General features: G+C 44.5%; 1 protein-coding gene across 1 annotated transcript in view; it reads left to right on the forward strand.

The window, feature by feature from the left end:
- Positions 1-1,533: 1,533 nt before the first annotated feature.
- LOC126530096 (venom metalloproteinase BumaMPs1-like) overlaps positions 1,534-19,518 on the forward strand; it is a 114,165-nt gene continuing 96,180 nt past the window's right edge. Inside the window, exons 1-4 of the mRNA XM_055070187.2 lie at positions 1,534-1,640; positions 4,243-4,406; positions 4,507-4,596; positions 17,718-17,850. Coding sequence (XP_054926162.2) covers positions 1,574-1,640; positions 4,243-4,406; positions 4,507-4,596; positions 17,718-17,850 — 454 coding nt within the window. The 5' untranslated portion in view covers positions 1,534-1,573. The remainder of the gene's footprint in view (positions 1,641-4,242; positions 4,407-4,506; positions 4,597-17,717; positions 17,851-19,518) is intronic.

The following is a 19,518-nucleotide window of genomic DNA, read 5'->3' on the forward strand; positions in this document are numbered from 1 at the left end:
TTCGCTGAATTCGGTGCGATAAATCGCGGCTAAATGGCTTGGTTGTGTCTTGACGGAAAGCGTTGGAAGTGTTCTCACCTCGGTGATAATTGCAGTCCTCACTTCCACCAGGGTATTCATCGCGTTGATCACATTCACTCTCCACTGGAGGAGGAACACTTCTTCAATCATTCTCTAGTGACTCCTGTATTGTGCCAGCTGAGCACTAACTCTATAATTTCATCACATCTGCTAATGCTTTGCAGTCCTCGACTGTGCTTACCTTTCCTTGGCACTCAATCTGTAACTTTATAGCATCAACAGTTATTTAGATTAGGCTTTACGTAGACGTACATTATTGTGAAATACCGGCACGTACATTGGCTGCACAAGTCCAGTTCTTCCTCTTATTACATTTCATTTCATTTCATTTCATTTATTCAACCTTAAGGGCCCGAAGGCATTACATAAGGGGGGGCGTGCATCAAAGTCGAACAGCTTCATAAGAAAGTTACATAATAAAGTGCACATTGGTTGTAATAGGTACAAAAAAGAAAATATCAGAAAAGAAGAAAACGGAACATATACACAGTACCAACAAGGCAATAAATAAATAGATATTGTGTTCATGTGGTTATGTTGGCATTATCAAAATCGTTTAGTTTTTCGCGAAATGTTTTGCGGTCGCTGCACGAGACAATGTCATCCGGGAGTGCGTTCCAAAGTGTTATGGCATGGGGGTAGAATGAGCTGCTCATCGCCGTCGTCCGGCACTTTATCGTGAGCATGGTGGGGCACGACACCGCATGCAACACCATGCTCACCCCACGTCTATTTCTGCAGGTGCTCATGTGCTGCCTATCGCCTGGTACTTTCGCGAAAAACTAGAACATCGCTACTCCAGTTTGCTCTAGAATCCCCAAATGTGCTTTCCTTTCTCCTAAAGCGACGCTTAAATTTTTTGTTCCATCGCTGATAGCGCGTTTGTTAGCTTTTCTTTATATCAAGCTTTAAGCTAACGTTCATGTTTCCGGATGAAAAAAAAGTAAATTTTCTGGTTACCTACAGCGGTTGAATGGTATAAAAGATGGTTGTCACAGACCACGCGAATTATGTTGCGTCGTCGTCCAGGGACCTGTCTTTTGTCTCTCTTTCGATACACCCTTTCCTCTTCTAAGTCTAAGAGAGAAGTAATGAACAAAAATGAGGGAGTTCGCAGTTTTCAATATTTGGAGGAGAAATTTCAAAACCTGCAACGGAATATTTTTGTGTTTGGCTATTCCTCATGAAGAGCTTCTTCTTGGTCAGCGTGCAGACAGAAATGTGCCATACGAAGAAATTTGAAGTGCATGACTTCACCTTTACAAGCCACGTGTGCTTTACTGAGGTCGCGTTGTTATTTATAAAGGTCATTTTTAAGCTGTACCAAGACAACTAAAATGTGAAATATTATGGGTGGCAACTGTTCGACAATTTCAATACAAATCAAGTGACATCTGCACGGTGCTTTAGCGTTATAAGAAGAGAACTTACTTCAAGCCCAATGTATTTAACGATAGTGTCTCTCGGTGAGCGTGTGTACCAGTCGTAGAACATGAATATGCTTGAAATATTTGTGTTGTCTATACTTTGCGGTTTTACTTTATCATTGACAACGGCAGGTAAGTAAGGTTTCTCTTCCATGCCTAATTATGTATTCTAGTACATTTATACACCGAGCATTGGTCACACTGGATAACACAGCTTCTCATCACACACGCTTCGTTCTCAACGAGAAACATTTTTAAAACTATGTTACAGTCACTAATATTTTCGCCAACAAAACATACGCCTCTAACACTGCCAAGCTTTATTGCAGCGGATACTTTTCTCTATCCTATTTTCGAAGTTTTTGCGCACACTGGAACAGTAGAAACTGGCAGGGTTACTGCAACATAAATAGAATTCCCGGAAGAATTTAGCGAATCACCATTCTGTATGACTAACCTGCATATGCTGTGAAAGACTTAAACACATTTTTTTTCTTCCTCAGAGTACAACGGATCGATACACTCTGTTCAAATAACCCGGTCATGTTTTGAAAAAGAGACGCGTAACACGAATTACAATATACAGGTGTAGATTCGGTGACCAGATCTGGACGGCCATTTGTGTTTTGACTGGACATTTTTTTTATTTAATGACATTCGCTGTTATGTCGCATAACGTAGTGAAAGAAATACTACCTGATTTTTTAATGCTATGAAAGTTATTCCCCAGATTTCTTGAAAAGTTGCGTGGTGACATAGTATTATTTATGCGCATAAGGGGAGCACTCTGACACCACTAATGTTATATCGATGATTCTGCAGGTTCTTATCTAGAGGCCGCGGAGTTTCTTAATAGGCATAATTGATATCAATAAAAATGTAAACTCATATATGATAGTATTTATTAAGCATTCCACACCATTCCAAACGTCAAAATTGAATAATAACTATGGAGTCCACAGTACGTTTTAATATTATGCATGAGTGATGTCAAATCTGAAAAGTGAAGCCTATAGCCTCGACAAAGTTATTGTAGAATAACTCCAGCAGTTTAGACAATCTCGCGAATAATGCTTATTCAGCACATTTCATAGAAGAAATATTTATGTGTTGCTATGTTCTCTCTTTATCTTGGCATAGGTGCATTTATTATACCGCAGCAAAAATATATTAAAGTTGTTATTTCTGTAACGCAATTCTGATGAGGTTCTATAGAAATCGTTTGTGATAACTAGCTTAGAATATACCTGCTCCATAAATTTGACAGGGCAAATTCAGATGATCTTCCCTTCTCTGAATGAAGACATCAAGCATTAGAAGCGCTTGCTTTGACCCACAGCCCTGACTTTTTGCATCAATCGCAGGCATGGCCACGTCATGGCCGACAGCTTTCCGCTATCCTTCAAATAGCTTGTATAGACATAGTAGACAGAAATTTAGAGCATAACAAGTCAAATCAAGAGAAAACTAAGCGTGGCGCACCAGGCAATGTCCTTAAAGGAAATGCTTAATGTTAACAGAATGACGGGACACGATGTATTTAGGAGAAGAAACGACGGTAATGAATAATCTAGTTGGCATTATGAGCAATAAGCAGAGTTGGTGAGCTCACGTTATACGCACAGAAAGGAAAAGAAAAGATAACCATCATATAGGAATAAAAGATTAAGCACCGAGGGAAGACAAACGCAGACGAGGGTGGCAGCACACAAAGTGGTGTGAAGAAAGTGTAATTTTGGAAGCATGGAATGGAGCCAGTCGACTCAAGACAGGAGTAATTGTACATTGCTGGAAGACATCCTTGTCTTGCTCGGGACACAAAATAGGTTGTTTGTGCTGCTGATTCTTTACTGGAAGGATCCATGAGCTCAGCCACAAAGCAAGGCGACGAAATGACGCTCACATTTAATATACTTTTAAATGCAGCCATTATTAAGTAAAATGAATGCCTTAACATGAAGCACCGCCGTACACTGAATACCCGATCTAATTGTTCAATAAACCTCGCTTCGGAGATGGGAGATTGGGCATAGATATTCTTCACTGTAATGCGAGGATGTCACTGTAGAAATTGAAGGACGACCACCACACACGCACACACACAGACACTTACTATCTTATCGACATTCGCATTTTTGTTCATAAGAATGCAGCAAATGGATAAGTGCAAGAAGTACGTTGAGACCGCACTTACTTGGAACACAGTTTGAGCACAGCTGCACAAAACGTTTTACCATTCATACAATATACAGGGTACTTTTATATATCGTGCGCCGAAGAACGGACTACATTATAATAAACATGCTGAACGGAATCAATATGGTATATCTGAGTCCTACTATATGATTGCGGCTAATTATTTCTACAACAACCCACACGACTGCAGTAGTCCCAATAAGGCAACACTGTTATCCCCCGACAATTTAGCGCTGAGCTACAAGAGAAGCTCCCCGCATCGTGAAGAAATTTTCTTCTACTACAAAGATTTACTGGGAAGCCAAGGTTCTTTTGCAGCTTTACCGTACTGCCGGGCGCTGACCACAACCAATTCTACATTCAATGTTGCTACGTAGACTTTGACTACCAAAACCAAAGTTTCCTAAAGCGAAAAAAGGTAGCTCAAATTACTTGTTTGCTTGTGGAAGGCTTGAAGCCAAATTACAACAAATGCGTAGAAGTCATGTACAGGCCTGATATTTTACTTATTCTACAACCACTGTTGTCTTCCTCACAGAATATGGCATTGTTTATCCAACGCTGCTTAGCTCACGAGATTCTGACGAAAAGAAAGTATTAAGAATAAATGAGCGCATGACGCTCAATCTGGAAAGGAGCCATGTGTTCTCTGATCAATTTATGTTCATATCCGAAGAAAATGGAGAGCGAATTCATCTACCTGTAAGTGTCCAAGTGATTTAGAGAGTTAGACGGTTTTGTGAAATTTTTCTTGCCATGAAGTGTACGCTGCATTCAAATACATTGATTTTTTTTGTTGCAGATGCGAAAGGATGATTATGAGAAAGATTTGTATCATGATCAACATCTGATGGCTTCATTAATGGTCCGCACTGATGATGGTGTACACGTGGTGAGCGTTTCGTATGAGTGAAATATATTTTTATGAACCTTGGTAAAAAATGCAACAAGAATAGTAATGGACACTTTTCTCGCTAAAACGTATTTATCATTTTACGGATGTTCATAAAACTAGTAACACAGTATTGGAAACTCTTGAGCCATATCAGAATATACGCCCTTGAAACAAATTATTAGTTTTATGTGCCATAACTAGTCCTAAAAGCTAGGAGTTTTTGTCGTGGTATTGCTCACGCGCAGAAGAAAAGGAAAAAATAAGTCCCGCGCACATACTTGCTTCTTTGAGCAATGAATACAATTGATAAGGCAGCGAAGCTGCTTAATTGTCTGGTAACACTTTTGGGAAGTGTAAAGTGTCTGTTTATTGGCTGTTCTTACGATAATTCATCAATGTCATCGCCGACGCCCTGGCCATTTCTTTGGAGCTCGCAGCGAGGTTCCGCTGCTGGACAACGTTATCAGCTTTCACCGCTGCAGTCCTCTAAACTCGTAGCAGACCGCCAAAGTGGAGACAGTAAAAGGTGACCTTAGGAAGCGAGAATTACGGATTTCTAGCTAGAGGGCCAGACAAAGAACTCGGTGCTTTCATTTTATGATCTATAATGCGTAACATTTAAGGCAATTCTTTAGTGACCGCCGACGCACACTGCAATAAATAATCATATTAGCCTCTCTTCCGCCACCGTGTGAACTCCAAGCTGGTCTTCAACGTAGAACATGCCCAACGTGGTGTGATAAAAATAATCAACAAAACGCTCAAAAAAGTTATGCAGGTCTAACACCCATGTTGCAATCTGTGTGAAACGAAGCTTTGGTTAGCAGTGAGTTTGGTTCGGTTTGATGAGTCTTTGGTGGAACCGCAGCGGGAAATTCTAATTCTGGAGAATCGGTACAGAACGGCCACAGTCCCTATGTGACATGCTGAGTGGCTAGTTCAAATGAAGGGAATCAGAGAATCTGTTAAATATAATTCTCTATTACACTAACAAATCGGTGCTCTTTTGAGATGCATATGAAGGGATATATGTCTACGTTTTGTGCAGGATGCTGAACAAATGTGAGCAAAGTTGGTCACCATACAAGGGTTATACAAACCGCTTCGCGTGTACTTTAGTATTACCTTCGTGTTCATGTAGGCAAATATATCTTGCGAGAGAGCAACCGACCCAACATCTAGGCAGTCGCTCCAAACGCGGGTAAGTGTGAAAACAAATATTAGCTTTAAAACCACTCGTATAGGTTTGTGCGTATTCAAGCGAGATATACGTAAGTTAACTTTAAAATAAAGTGATTTAATATTACCTATCAAGGCAAACATCGGACTCCGACTAAAGTTGTGTGGCGTATAGATTTGATATCGCCTACGCCGTCACACGCCGGCCATCACTACCGAACCAAAACGACAGCTGAACTCTCCTAAACAACTTCGCTGTAAAACAACCATCTTCAGAGACTGAAGCAACCAGAACATAAATACCCAAGCGTTCGCCAGCACGAGGTGCAAGAAGCTGCGCGCTGTGAACGCTTACTACAGCCTTTACAAATATTACCACTTTGTCCCTTGGGAAGTGAAAGAATAAACTTTGAAAATAGATGCTCATCTGGCAACGCAGACCAGGTCCACCATATTTGTTGCGTCGTAGGTAGCAGTGAGGAGGCTGCGTGTTGTGAGTCACTGATCGTTGCCGTGTGGATGTTCATGGCTCTGAAGTGCAAGAATCGCCCTCATCGCCCTGCAAAAAATGAATAGCGAAGTTCACTGCACTTCTGCGAATCTGTAAAGCCACCCCAGCGTGTTTTGATGCGGCATTCTAAACAGGCATACTGCTCTGAAACCGGAACCTACGCCAATGCTCTTCTATAGCGGCACCGCACGTTTTGAAGATTGAAACAATGTCAGGAAAATAGTAAGACCCTAGTCAAATAAGCCGACCTAAACAGAAACATATCTCACTAATCCACATGTGTTCACGAATGCTGGTACATATTATGTCTCTGACAAACTAAACTCAACAAATGCATGGTTACAGCCTTTCTAAGCTATAAGCTTAAATAATAGAAGGTTAAGCTGCTTAGAGTTAAATAACTGGCTAACAAATGATATTGGTGTCATTTCTTCTATGACTTTTCAGATACGCAACTTCTTGTAGAGAAAGTTCTATTGCGCTTCTTTTGTATACCTCGATTTGTTTTCCTTCATATATTTTATTATTATTTTTTTTGTATGTTTAACGACTCTTTACGACGTTTTTAATAATGAAAGCGTTTTTGAATTACTCTATTGCTCATGTCGAACAATTTTTCAGTCTTGTGCTTAGCTTTATAATGTATGTGCCCGGTTTCAATTGTTTATTAGCAATATCTTTTCCAATGTGTATTTATATTGCGTGCGTCCTGGCAACGAACTATTCAAAACTCTATTACTTTATATGTTTCGACAAAATTTCTTTCGGTCAGTTTATATGTTTTAGTCAAAATTTCTTTTCGATGTTTGCTGCTTGCGCCCGTGTTACCATGTGCGAGAAGCAGAGATTTGCAAGTCACAAATGAAATTTTTTCTTTATCTCCTTCCACGTGTATATGTTTAGAGAAGAAAATAAACGAACGAACGAACGAACGAACGAAGGAACGAACGAACGAACGAACGAACGAACGAACGAACGAACGAACGAACGAACGAACGAACGAACGAACGAACGAACGATCGAACGAACGAACGAACGAACGAACGAACGAACGAACGAACGAACGAACGAACGAACGAACGAACGAACGAACGAACGAACGAACGAACGAACGAACGAACGAACGAACGAACGAACGAACAATGAAGTTCTGTGAAAACTTCATCATTCGTTTTCAGACTTGCACGTCGAACCTCTAAAGCAACCTCGCTATGGAGTAAACCACTCCAGATGTGTTGCTTCTACAACCAAGTGCGTCACATGTGAAAACTGAAAGTTCCGGAAGTAGCCGATAATAAAGCGCCATTCACGCGAGTATAGTCAAAACTCAGCTTGCTCTGTTCCGAGTTTTGTTGTCACTTCCAGTTTTCTGGACCGAAATGGTGGCATCCGTGTCGCATATTCATGTGCTGTCATAAACGTGGGGAAGCGTGGTCGACCAGTTGAATGTGACGACTTACCCCTCCGCTCTATTCCATTCGAAGGAGCACGCATCGAGTTCTCGCGTGATACGGTGGTGCGCGAGTTTTCTCTCACTCGCGTTGTGCTAGCGGCGTTGCTTTTGTGTGTCCAAGTATAGAGCATCTCACTGCTCACGGACTATTCGGCAGCAGACTCCATCACATGAGCAACCCAGCAAGCGCTAAGATGCGCGGAGTCTTAATGCCAGAGCTGGAAATGAACAAGCCCAAGATGAATAAATGTGAACCGTGAGCAGAGAATGTGAGAACATATATAAAGAGAACGTGAACGCACTTTCTTCAGCGCAGCGCCAAAGTGTCGGCTAATGACAAATTGCTCGGTCTCGATGCTCCCAAAGGCTGTGGCCTCTAGGCCGTACATAAATATCTCACTCGAAGATGACATTTCTACGCACAAGGGTTAGGTAAAACTGCGGTGTCTATCGTATCGAAACGCTGCAGTGGATTCTGTAGAACGTATAGTAGTGCGGAGGTCGACATTGATTTTGGTCAATTGTGTTTCAAAAACGTGCACGCAATGCACGCTTCACGGGCGTTTTCGCATTCCTCGTGCATCGAAATGTGGCCAGCACGGTTGAAATTGGAATCGCGACGTCGTCCTAAAAAGCGCAAAACCAAAGCTACTGCGTCACAACGGTCTTTGAGGTAATGTCATGCTGCCGTGTCATGGCTGCTTCGAATTGTCACGCTGACATTACACTGCACCGTGATGGCTTTGTTGAGCAGCTTTCTCTTTTCTCTTTTCTTTTTTTTGCTCTGGGCCTGTTCTGTATGCCGACGTGTCGTTGCTTTTTCGTCGCGATGATGCATGTAGCACGGTAATCGGTGGTGGACTGCCATCGATAGTTATATGTTAAGAAATTATACCTAGCACTTGATGTGTCATTTTCAAGCGGGTGTTTTCGTAACCACCCACGGTAATTTCGGTGGCTGCAACAGCTTTTGCCAACAGTTCTGGCTTGACAAGTGGCGGGTTTTCTGGGATCCCACTCCATCGCGGTCTGGTGGCCGGTGATAACGTGTGGTTTTACGCAGCCGCAGGCTCTGTGCATTTATCGAAAACCTTGTAAGCCCATTTGTTTCTACGATTGTCGGCAGTAAACGGGAAAAGCTGCCTCAGAAATGTAGCAGAGCTTATAGACGATAGGAAAGAGCGATAACTGATTTGCAATGCTCCGCTTCACAACATAAAATTTCATAAGAAAATGTCCGCGTTCCTAGCATCTACATTGCAACTTTAATAAACTCATGAAATCTATAATGGGCTTTTATGGTGCTTCTAAACAGCCAAGAAACATTATCACTCTAAACGATGGCACTCTCATAAAGAAATTAGTCATGTTTTGCATTGAGATTGCATTGTATTGCTTTCACTGTTAGTAATACGAACCTGAGGCATGCTACGTGGCGTCTCTTATGATGTTTAAAGGATATATTGTGCTGGAGATTTGCAGAAATTAGGCATTACATAAGCTCTAGTGAATGACTTCCACTGTTAATACGTTTCAGAAGCCCGCAATCACATGCAAGACCATACGCTATGGCACGCGGGGCTCTTGACAAGCACATGTCTAGCGCTTCTATCCAGTCGCTTTACTGATTGTTTGGAAACCCAGTTTTTTCGTACGTGCCGAAAGTCGGACGCTATTGGCGGAAACTGCACGTGATAGATAGAGCCAACGTATATGAATATCCAAAATTTCTTACTCTGAAGCCCATCGTCTTCGAATTTTGGGTCTTATTTGCGTAAACGCAAGCCGAAACAGCGTTAATAAAAGCCACCACTACCGCAATTTTGAATATCTCGAAGAATCCTACTTGCGCTCTGACTTCGCTGATCTGCTGGCAGCTGTAGCCACCGTGGCCTTCTTAGCGGGAACAAGGCGAAAAATGACGTGCCAAGACAGACTGGGCAGGCGCTGTCACGTTATGTCAAGTTATTGTTCTGGTCACTTTCTTGTTACTTTCGTGTAACGTTACTTTTCCCGCTGTTTCCGGTAAGGAAATCACATCAACAAGTTTAAATTGAGACCCACTGCCGCCACCATGTCGAACTACCAGTGTTATCCATTAGTGTTTGGTCGTATGGTATTTGGTACCTGGTCGCGAAGTTGTTTTGTGCGTTGTGTGCTCTTCAACACAATAGGCCCAGCTTCTTCGAAGTTCGCTAACAAGCTTCCTCCTGTTTTACGGTGCCATGTTTCTTCGTTGAAAGGATTTACCACAGCTAGAAATCGCACCGACTCCGCCTTCGTCGTACTCGCCAATGGCTCCGAAGAGCGGATAGTACTACCGTATATAGGTTGACGACGGAAAAAAAAGCCGGCATCATCAAGCAAGATCAGAGCGATAGGTCACAGACCAACGCGTGCAAGGCGTTTGACATTCCCAACTAGATGAATACGGTTTCCTCAAAAATAAGGTGAAAACATTGGAAGTGGCAACAGTTACAACGCTGATCTCAGGTTTGATGTGAGCATGATTTCAAACGCGTAGAAGGCGGCGACAACACATGCTTCATAACTATTTCCGTCGTGCGGGCTTCACATTCAGTAGAGTGGACGGAGAAGTCGACAGCGTGCGTGATCAGTTCAATTTCACGGGTATATTGATCAACGACCTGTCCGCCTCAGGTCATAAAAACTCTCAGCGAGTTCGCATTTGAAGGATTCACCGACGATGAACAACGAGCTCGACCTCCGTGCGAAATAAACCGACAATAAAATTCTCCGTCAAGGAATGGCGGAATTGGACGACTCCAACGCTGAAAATGAAGAGCCAGCACGTTTGCTGCCGACAAGCATTGAATTCACGCAAGCGCTGATGACTCTGTCATCATCATCATCATCATCATCAGCAGCAGCAGCAGCAGCAGCAGCAGCAGCAGCAGTAGTAGTAGTAGTAGTAGTAGTAGTAGTAGTAGTAGTAGTAGTAGTAGTAGTAGTAGTAGTAGTAGTAGTATGAGTAGTGTTTGGTTTTACTTTCGTTACAGACAGTGTGATGACCTGATCAGTGAATGCAATTAGTACCTATAGCCCTAGCCGAACTTGAAGCTGACAGTATCGTGTGCAAGCAGAACACTTTAAAAAAGTGTATCAATAATTTTTTCTGCTCGACCAAGGCAGTAAAAATTACCATTTTGACTGGAGTTGATAGCCCCAGTTGAAGATAGCGCCTGCTCATTTGACGGCACTTGCTGTCGACATATTCCTTGTTTTTTATCAACTGCTCTGAGCAACTACTCTGACGGCGCGAGCTGTCCACATTTTCGTTATCCGCGGCTCTGTTCAGAATCACCTCAGAGATGCACTGACATATACTTTTGGTGGTCTCCTACTCCGTCCTAGCAATTCCCATTTGACCAATATCTATAATGTGGTGAGTTTTCTGCCTGCACTCGTTTCTTCGGCAGCTCGATTTTCGGACGCTATCGCGGTCCAATATCAGCACGCTTGATTATACACATGTGTATGTATTGTAACGGAAGATTATCATTAGCTTGTAAGTCAGTTTAAACACTCTTCCACCTCCAATCACTTCGTCTTCCTCTACAGCATCTCTACCATTCAGCCCCTCCTCTTAAGGCTGACGATTTCGGTCAGTTAGGGGTAGCACCGTGGATGCACCCGTATTTTCCAACACAAGGCGGGTTGCAGCAGGAGGACGTCTTTCCATAACACATAGTGGTTGCTTGTTTTAATGTAGAATTGGCGTTACGGATGAAAAACAGTTCGTCCGTTACGCCTTCAGCTTCAGGTTTGTGACAGCGTTGACCACTTTCGTAAAGTGGTATTTCAAGCTGCGCTCGACCTTGTCCAACTTGGCTAACTGGTTGCTGTAAAGGCTGGTGACTCTCTTTATGGATGTTGCCTTCGCGCGGGTGCATTTAGTGGTCACCTTTTACTGGGCCAGCGTCTGGCAGCCTTGAACTCAACCCGTGAACAGGTGGTGTTACTTATGGCTACCACATTTGCCTGTGTGGATGACGCTACCCCAACGTCGGTCATCACTGTCTCCGCTACGACTTCCCCTGCCTCTTCTACTGTTTCGAAGTTACCTGCCGTTCTGTGCGCTACCATTAGCTTGCACCTCGTTCAGCCCAACCTGACGCACTCTTCGCACTGCTGATGAAACACAAAGTCTCCTGCGATGTTTTCTCACGAGCTTTGGGACAGACTTCCCTCGCCACACACCGTATTCAGAAGGACGGATGCCATGTAATTCGTCGTCGCCATTGCGTTGCTTCATTGACCGAACCGAGGGTCATTTAGGATAAAGTTACCGACATGGCTCGCACGCAACATAGTAGGAGCTTCGGCGAGTCGTTGGTGTTCTCCCGTTGTTCTCTTTAAAGAAAGGGTGGTTAGGTAAGTGTTTGTGTAGATTATAGGGTACGACAGGCAACTAGCAAGGATCTCTATCGCATTCGTGACATTTATGGCGCTCTCGAGAGGCTTGAATAAACAATTTGATTAAGAGGCGCGCAGTAGTAGGGGGACTCAGGATTTATTTTGACAAACATAGGATCTTTAACGTGCACCCAATCACGGGAAGCGAGCGTTGTTGCATTTCGTGCCCATCGAAATGTGGCCGCCGCGGCGGGGATTTCATCTCGTTACGTCATCCTTAGCAGCGCAACACCATAGCCGCTAAGCCACCGCAGCGAGTCCGTCTTCCTGCGCTTGTTTATGTGGTTTGAAGGGTCCAACGCAGCCTTTGACGCTTTAAAGCCCGTGCTAAATTCAATCGTTATCCTGCGTCACTTTACCGCCGCGACCACCCTTCACACTCATGCCAGTGGACACGGCATCTACGTGGTTCTGCTACAACGTAATGCCACCGCTGAAGACGTAGTGGCGTACGCAAGCTGTAACCTTTCGTATGCCGAAGCAAATACCCCCATAACCGAACAGGAATGTCTTTCAATAGTTCAGTCTGTTCGAAAAACTTGTCCATACCAGCACGGCCACCATTTCACTCTCGTGAAGACCACCAGGCTCTGTGTTGGCTGTCGTAGTTAAAGAACTTGACTGGTCACCTCGGAGGCTTGCTTCTCCATTTACAGGACGATTCCTCCACTTTCACATGCAAGTCTGGGAACAAACATTAAAATGCGCATGCTTTGCGCCGCTGTCCGCTGCCATCGCCTCATTTACCTTCGTCCGTGGCTTCTCCACTACTGCCTATAGACAATATGTGGCTACACGGGATGTCAACTCTTTAGCCCCAATATACACCCTTCATGAAGGTCAAATGTTTTGATCTTGCATCAACGCAATGACTCGTGTTACCGCTCTCTCATAGAGCAGCCCAGTGGCTCAAAATGTTCACCAAACAGTCACTTGCGAATTCAACTTGCTCGACTTGGGCTTCACGATGGAGCCTTATATTGCTGTATTTATCCCCACTGAGGTAACCGGTGAGTGCCCCTTATCTCCTGATCTCTTCGTTTCAACGTCTTAGGAGCATGACGACGCAACTGCTCGGCACTTGGGCTTTCACAGAAGTAACGGTCGTGTCAAGTTACTTTACATCCGGCCTGGCCTCTCTACTAGCGTTGCTAAACATGTATCTTCTTGTGAGCCCTGTCGGCACCGCATGTATATGTGGCCACATGTAAAATATGTATAAAAAAGAATGGCGTTAGGAAGCTGTGCGTACTCTACATAGTTACGTAAAGTTGAAAATCCACAGGTGAATCAGTACGGTCATTGTCAAAACGAGGAAGGCTGGGGGTTTACGCGATTTGCTCTGGTGGTTTGGCCTGGGAGTGCCGCAACGGATAAAGTTTTCGTGGTGGTGCTATAGAGTAGGCGAAGTGGCTGGCTGCGAAGCTCCAGGGGGCACAAGAAAGAGGACGCTTGCATGTGTGCAGCTGTCGCAGACTTCCAGTATGCGAGCAGTCAATGCAAACCTGCTTTTCTTGAAGCTACGAAGGGTGGGGAGTTGGACATTCTGGTAGTTCGTGTTAAACTAAGAATACCGCAAGATAGAGGGATAAACGAAGAAAGACATACACAGCGCTCTGTGTGTATTCGTTTGGCCCGTCTGTAGCGCTGTTATGTTGTCTCGAACGCGGAGCCGAAGAATGCTGTCGGTGTATATGTCGCAAGAGCAAAATCAGGCTTGCTCGATAGATGTAACCATGTCGCCTTGGTCGGAAGTTCATTTTTGCTTGAAAGGAAGGGCTCGACTTTGCGCTTGAACTGTTACGAGGCGCGTGACAGCCGCGTACATTCTGCGGCCTGCTAATGCAGTGACACAGTCGGCGCTAGTGAAAGGACGAGGGCTGCAGGCCCGTTATCAGGGATAGAAAAGGAGTTTTCCACGTCCAGTCGCGTATGCTGAGGAAACAGTTTTTGAATAAACCTTCAAGCCAGCATCTTTCGGGAGTGTGAATTGAGACTGTTGCGATGTACTGTGGATGAGGGCCAGAAGGTAAGGGCGCGACGGCAAAGAGACTGGAATTAGAAAAGGTGTGTAGTACGCGTGATACCAGGTGATTCCGGTAAAGTGTACGCCAATGCGCGGTGGTATTCCGGGCCCCGAAACCAAGTGTTCGGCACTGAGAAGTAGCTGCTTACTTGTTATAGCTTTAATAGGGCCGGCAGCGAGACGGGGTGTTGTCTATCGTTACAGAACGGACGAAACGTGGAAAGCGCCGGACGTGTTGTCTCCCCATCCTGGCTCCTTAGTTGTGGGTGTGGTGGAAGATATGCGAGAGGTCAGAGGCGCACCCCTAACCAGGAACGTATGGCGGAGAGGACTACGTAAGTTGGCTGGCGCCTTGAGAAGTGTCAACCGCTGAAGGAAACGGTGGCGTGCTACTTAGTCGATGAGGAGCTGGTACGTCAAAATGTTGGAAGAACACGGTCTTGAGCCCATCATACGTGGTCCCGCCTGACTGCGGAAGGTCAAGACAGCGGATGCCCTAAGAACTTGGCTGTTCACCTCGGACGCTGAATGGACCGGCAAGCGTTGGCCTTAAATTAAGGGTTCCTGCGATAAAGGCTGGTGCCTTGATGCGCACTCTCTTCCTGTGCTACGAGGTAGGCGTTTGAGGCACGATGCTGTGAGCTCGTGAAAGGATCCTTATTTAAAACCCCAGAGTAGCTTCAGTCCTGGGCGAAATGACGTCACTCACGTCTTTCATTCGTTTCCTCCTCTGACTTAAGAAGCCCTTCATAGGCGTTTGTGAATTCAGCGAAATAATTTTCTTCCAGCTGGCGACAGTTTTGCGGTGCTCCGTGCCTGCTGCGAAGAAATCAAGTCAACATTACGGCATTAAACAGCCGGACACCCTGGCTGTAACCAATCGCGAAGTAAACAATATGAAGCGTGCACGACGCTACATTTAAAACGCGTCGTATTAGCAAGATCAGCATTTATGTAACTCGAATTATGTTGTCGTTGTGCTCTTGCGATGGCGTACAGTTGGGTCACTTATTTCAATGTGTTTGAAGGAAGCTACCACGTTTGTTTATAATTCGCGGTGTAAATGCATGTCGTATAGTTTCTTCTGAAGGAAGGAACGAACTTCACATCAAGGCCGCAGTGCTTGCTGCATTCGGCTCGCAACTGAAAAATTGTTTCATTTAGATGTATTTTCCATATTTACATTCAGCCACAATGCACGTCTCTGCAACTTTGCAGGCTTAGACTCTGCCTCAATGAAAGTTCCGGCTTCACGTGTTTTAATTTTTGAGAAAGTGGTCAGGCAAGGAGCCACAATCTCTCCAATATCATTCACTGTTCGCTTAGAAGAAGTATTGAAACAATTGGACTAGGAACGATTAGGAGCGATGATCAACGGCAAATATCCAACATCCTTCAGCTTACCGAGGATATTATCGTGCTTAGCAAGGCTGGGGACACATTGCAGCAATTGATTGAGGACCTCAATATGCTAATATGCTGAAGACAAAGGTGCTGTTCAATCACCTGTCAAGCCAAAATAATTTATGATCGGCACCCAGCCTCTAGAGTGTGTAAAGAAGTAAGTTTATCTAGGTCAATAACTCGCAGGCAACCGTGACCATGAGCCGGAAATCTACAGACGAATGAAAGTGGGCCGGAATGCGTACGGCTGGCAATTGCAAATTGTGATCGGGAACTCACCGCTGTCGTTGAACAGAAAAGTGTACAATGACTCCATTCTTCATGTACTACCATATGGGGCCGGAACTTGGAGGTAAAAATGAAGCTTGAAGGTAAGGACGGCTCCAACAAGCGATATGCAGCGAAAAGTTTTAGGCTTAGGGCAACGACACAGGAAGAGAGCGGTGTGGATAAGAAAGCAAACGGGGGTAGCGGTGGTTGAAATACAGAGGAAAAATTAGTGCTGAGGTTGCCCTGTAATTCGTAGGGCCGGAAGCGCTGTCGAAGATGGCAGAAAATTAGGTGGGGTAATTATATAAAGAAATTTGCAGGCGTAACTTTGAATCAGCTATAGCGCCGGTCAGGGGTAATTAGAGATCACCGGGAGAGGCCTTCGTCCTGCAGTGAACATGAAAAGACGCTGATGACGCTTTGCAACATCTAAAATACGCACGGAATTTTAACTGACTGTTGCTCTTGTGCCGCAGTTCACTTCGTACTGCGAGGCCGCATTCGCATGTTTATAGAACGATGTCTGACCCCAGCTTCACCTTGTCCTCGTATTATATGTGTAGTCACTGCTCCGAACGAAGTGCGTCACCGTCACAAGATCAACGGCTTGAACCGATTTAATCGGAAACCAGCTAGAATGTTGAGCATGTGTGTGCTTCGTGTACGGTGCTATGCAGTATTGTGACGTGCACTTGAACGTGTCACATAAAATACGAATGAACGTACGGGTGCTGGGCCCCTTGCCTTGAGGTCATATGAACTATATATTATGGAGCTTTATTTATTTAATTTCCGTAATTAGTAGCCAAATAAAAACATTTAATCCCTGTGCAATATTGCACGTGTACTTCTTTGTCTTTCTCCGGTGACTGCTTTTCATCGGCTAACAAATGTCAAATGTAATCGCTCGGTGCTGGACAAGCCTTTATCTACTGGAAGTTTCTCCTATGTTATCGATAGTTCTATCCACTGTCTGTTGTCACCAAACCTTGTGTAGTCTGATTGTGGGTTCGACACGAATTGTTTAGTAATTTCATGAAGGCACGAGTACGCTTGCAATTACGCTGAACCGTCGACCAGTCATGTATAAAAACCGACGCGCTTGACCCACTGATGAGGTTCCGACAATCACCGAGTTTGATCGCCGCTAACGTTGTGCTTTGAGTGTAGCCTCTTTTTCTCGGCACAGGTTAGCCTAATAAAGAGGTAGTTTCGCAATAAACAGTTCCTGCTACTGTGTTCTTCACAGCCACTACAAAGCGACAATGTGGTGGTGGTGGTGCACGGTGATGTTGCTACAGACGGTATATATTTGGCCTGGCAGACCTGGTCGGCAATTGCTCGACCTGAGCGTTTCTTTCTGAGCCAAATATCTTATCATGTTCTCATTAGTTCGGTCTGTCGCAGAAATATGGAAACAATGCGTGACACTTCCACTGCCATTGTTTTGACGGCGGTGCAGTGAACGGGCGAGCGCATGTCGACGCTGTAGCAGACTCGCGGAAAAGGACGCTGCCGAATAGGGATGTGTAGCGATTTACCGTATGGATATAGGGTCAACTACAGATGCATGGTGTGCGATTAAGCTATCACTTGACGCGTCTTCTTTCATTTCTTTTCGTTTAATCCAAAGTTTGCTTCCTCCTCGCTCTTATACGACGCCGTAAGCTAAATGCGCTGCCACTTTGGCTGCATCCTTATCTTAGCGTAAGAAGTTTTTGGCTAAGAAATTGTGTACGAATGGCGCTGCCCCGGGAATTCAGTCTCTGGTTGTGTACCTACTGTAATGAAGACTTTGTAACTGCGTTATATGTATTATTACTATTTTCTTTTCACAGGAAGGCATCATTAATGACACTCTGCGCATCAAGCCTCTGTTGCAAATGGCCCGTTCTGAAGAAGGTCACATTGCTCATAAGTTGTTTCAAATGCCACCAACAATAGATAATCCTCCCACGCACAGAGACTACAGTAAGATAACGCGTTTTGATAATTATTTGCAACTTCTTCGCAGCTTTTGCCTTATCAATTATCTCGTTATTGTTTCTGAGGAGGGCCATAAACGAAAACACATTATTTAAGCACTACGAAAACTTCTACCGCGTGCCCTCAACTTCGCGTTTCGCGAGTCACCGTGGCTATAACGTTGGGCTGCTCAGCACGAGGTCGCGGGATCAAATCCCGGCCACGATGTCCCCATTTCGATGGGGGCGAAATGCGAAAACACGAATGTACTTAGACTTAGGTGCGCATTAAAGAGCCCCAGGTGATTCAAATTATTGCCGAATTCTCCACTACGGCGTGTTTCATAATCAGATCGTTGTTGTGACACGTCAAGCCTCATAATGTTTTCCTTCGCGTTTCCTGTGCTAAGCACGAAATCCGTGTTTTTGCAAATTTTAGGTGCAGATGCAAGGCACTTGCTTTCTTCGTGGTATTTCGACCACATGTAGTCTTGACCGCTCGCGCTTCTACTTTTGTCGCCTAAAGCCAGTCACCACGAACATTGTCTACATCGTTAACCGCTATGAAGAGGCAGCGTTATCACCCCTCTACGCACAAAAAATGCATGCTGTAAATGCCGAGACAGAAAAGCATGGACGCTTTGCGCCACCGCTAGTGGCTCCACTGACAGCGACCTAGCGCAGTATTTCAGCATGGTGAACAGGAAAGGTCACGCAGCTGTCCCACGTTGTCACCAAGGATGCTGACGTACGCAGCTACCACTTATCATTCATGCATTTGAAAGAAATATTATTTCCGCGGAGACAATGTGCACAAAGGAAGTGCACTAGAGAGTTGATATGTTTACTAGGCATCCATTATTTGAGATGGCGTAGATTGCACATTGACTAGCGCTGCTTTACCTAAGAAAACGTGGCAGAGCCCCGCTAAGAATGGCGTCGTTGCTATGCATAGTTGTGGCCCAGCGGAGCTTTGCTTGCCTTATATAGTTATACAGAAATGGTAGTGCTGTGTCTGCGAAACGAATCCACGTACCCTAAATTGGGACAGCAGCTGTACATTAGCTTTCTACGTTGACTTTACAGTACTGCCAAACCAGTAGAAAAGCGCCACTTACCAAGTCGCTCGTAACTAAGCTTGGAAGTTTTTACGTACGAATGCATGTAGTCAAGAGCGTCTTTGATAACACTACACTTCAAGTACCGTACCTTTCAACGTTTCTCATGGGCATGGGCGATGACGCCCAGATTCATTGGTGTCACACTCGACGTGACAGATAAATAAAAAAAAAAGATCCGGGAAAAAATTGATTGCCTGCTCGACTGGCGCTCAAGAAAGGCGATAACCACGCTCAACCTAGTGTTTCAGCTCACAGTACACACTAAGCACAGAATGCCCACAATATAACGCAAGACGCAGGAAACTGCTGTCCTTAAAGTCCTTTCGGTGCGATTTTTTTCGTCACTTCGTGAATTCTTTCTTAGTGATGTTTATATAATGAATTACCTCTGGGGTCTGATGCCAATTCCACAGTATTCAGTATTATGAGGCCCACCGTAGTGGGGCTACAGAATAAGTTGGCCATCCTCCGGCTCTTTAGGGTGTTTACACATTATGTAAATGATCATTTTTCCATTTCCCCCATACAAATGAACCTACCGTGGCTGGCTGGAA

Source organism: Dermacentor andersoni, chromosome 5 (assembly GCF_023375885.2).
Source record: "Dermacentor andersoni chromosome 5, qqDerAnde1_hic_scaffold, whole genome shotgun sequence".
NCBI classification, from domain to species: domain Eukaryota; kingdom Metazoa; phylum Arthropoda; class Arachnida; order Ixodida; family Ixodidae; genus Dermacentor; species Dermacentor andersoni.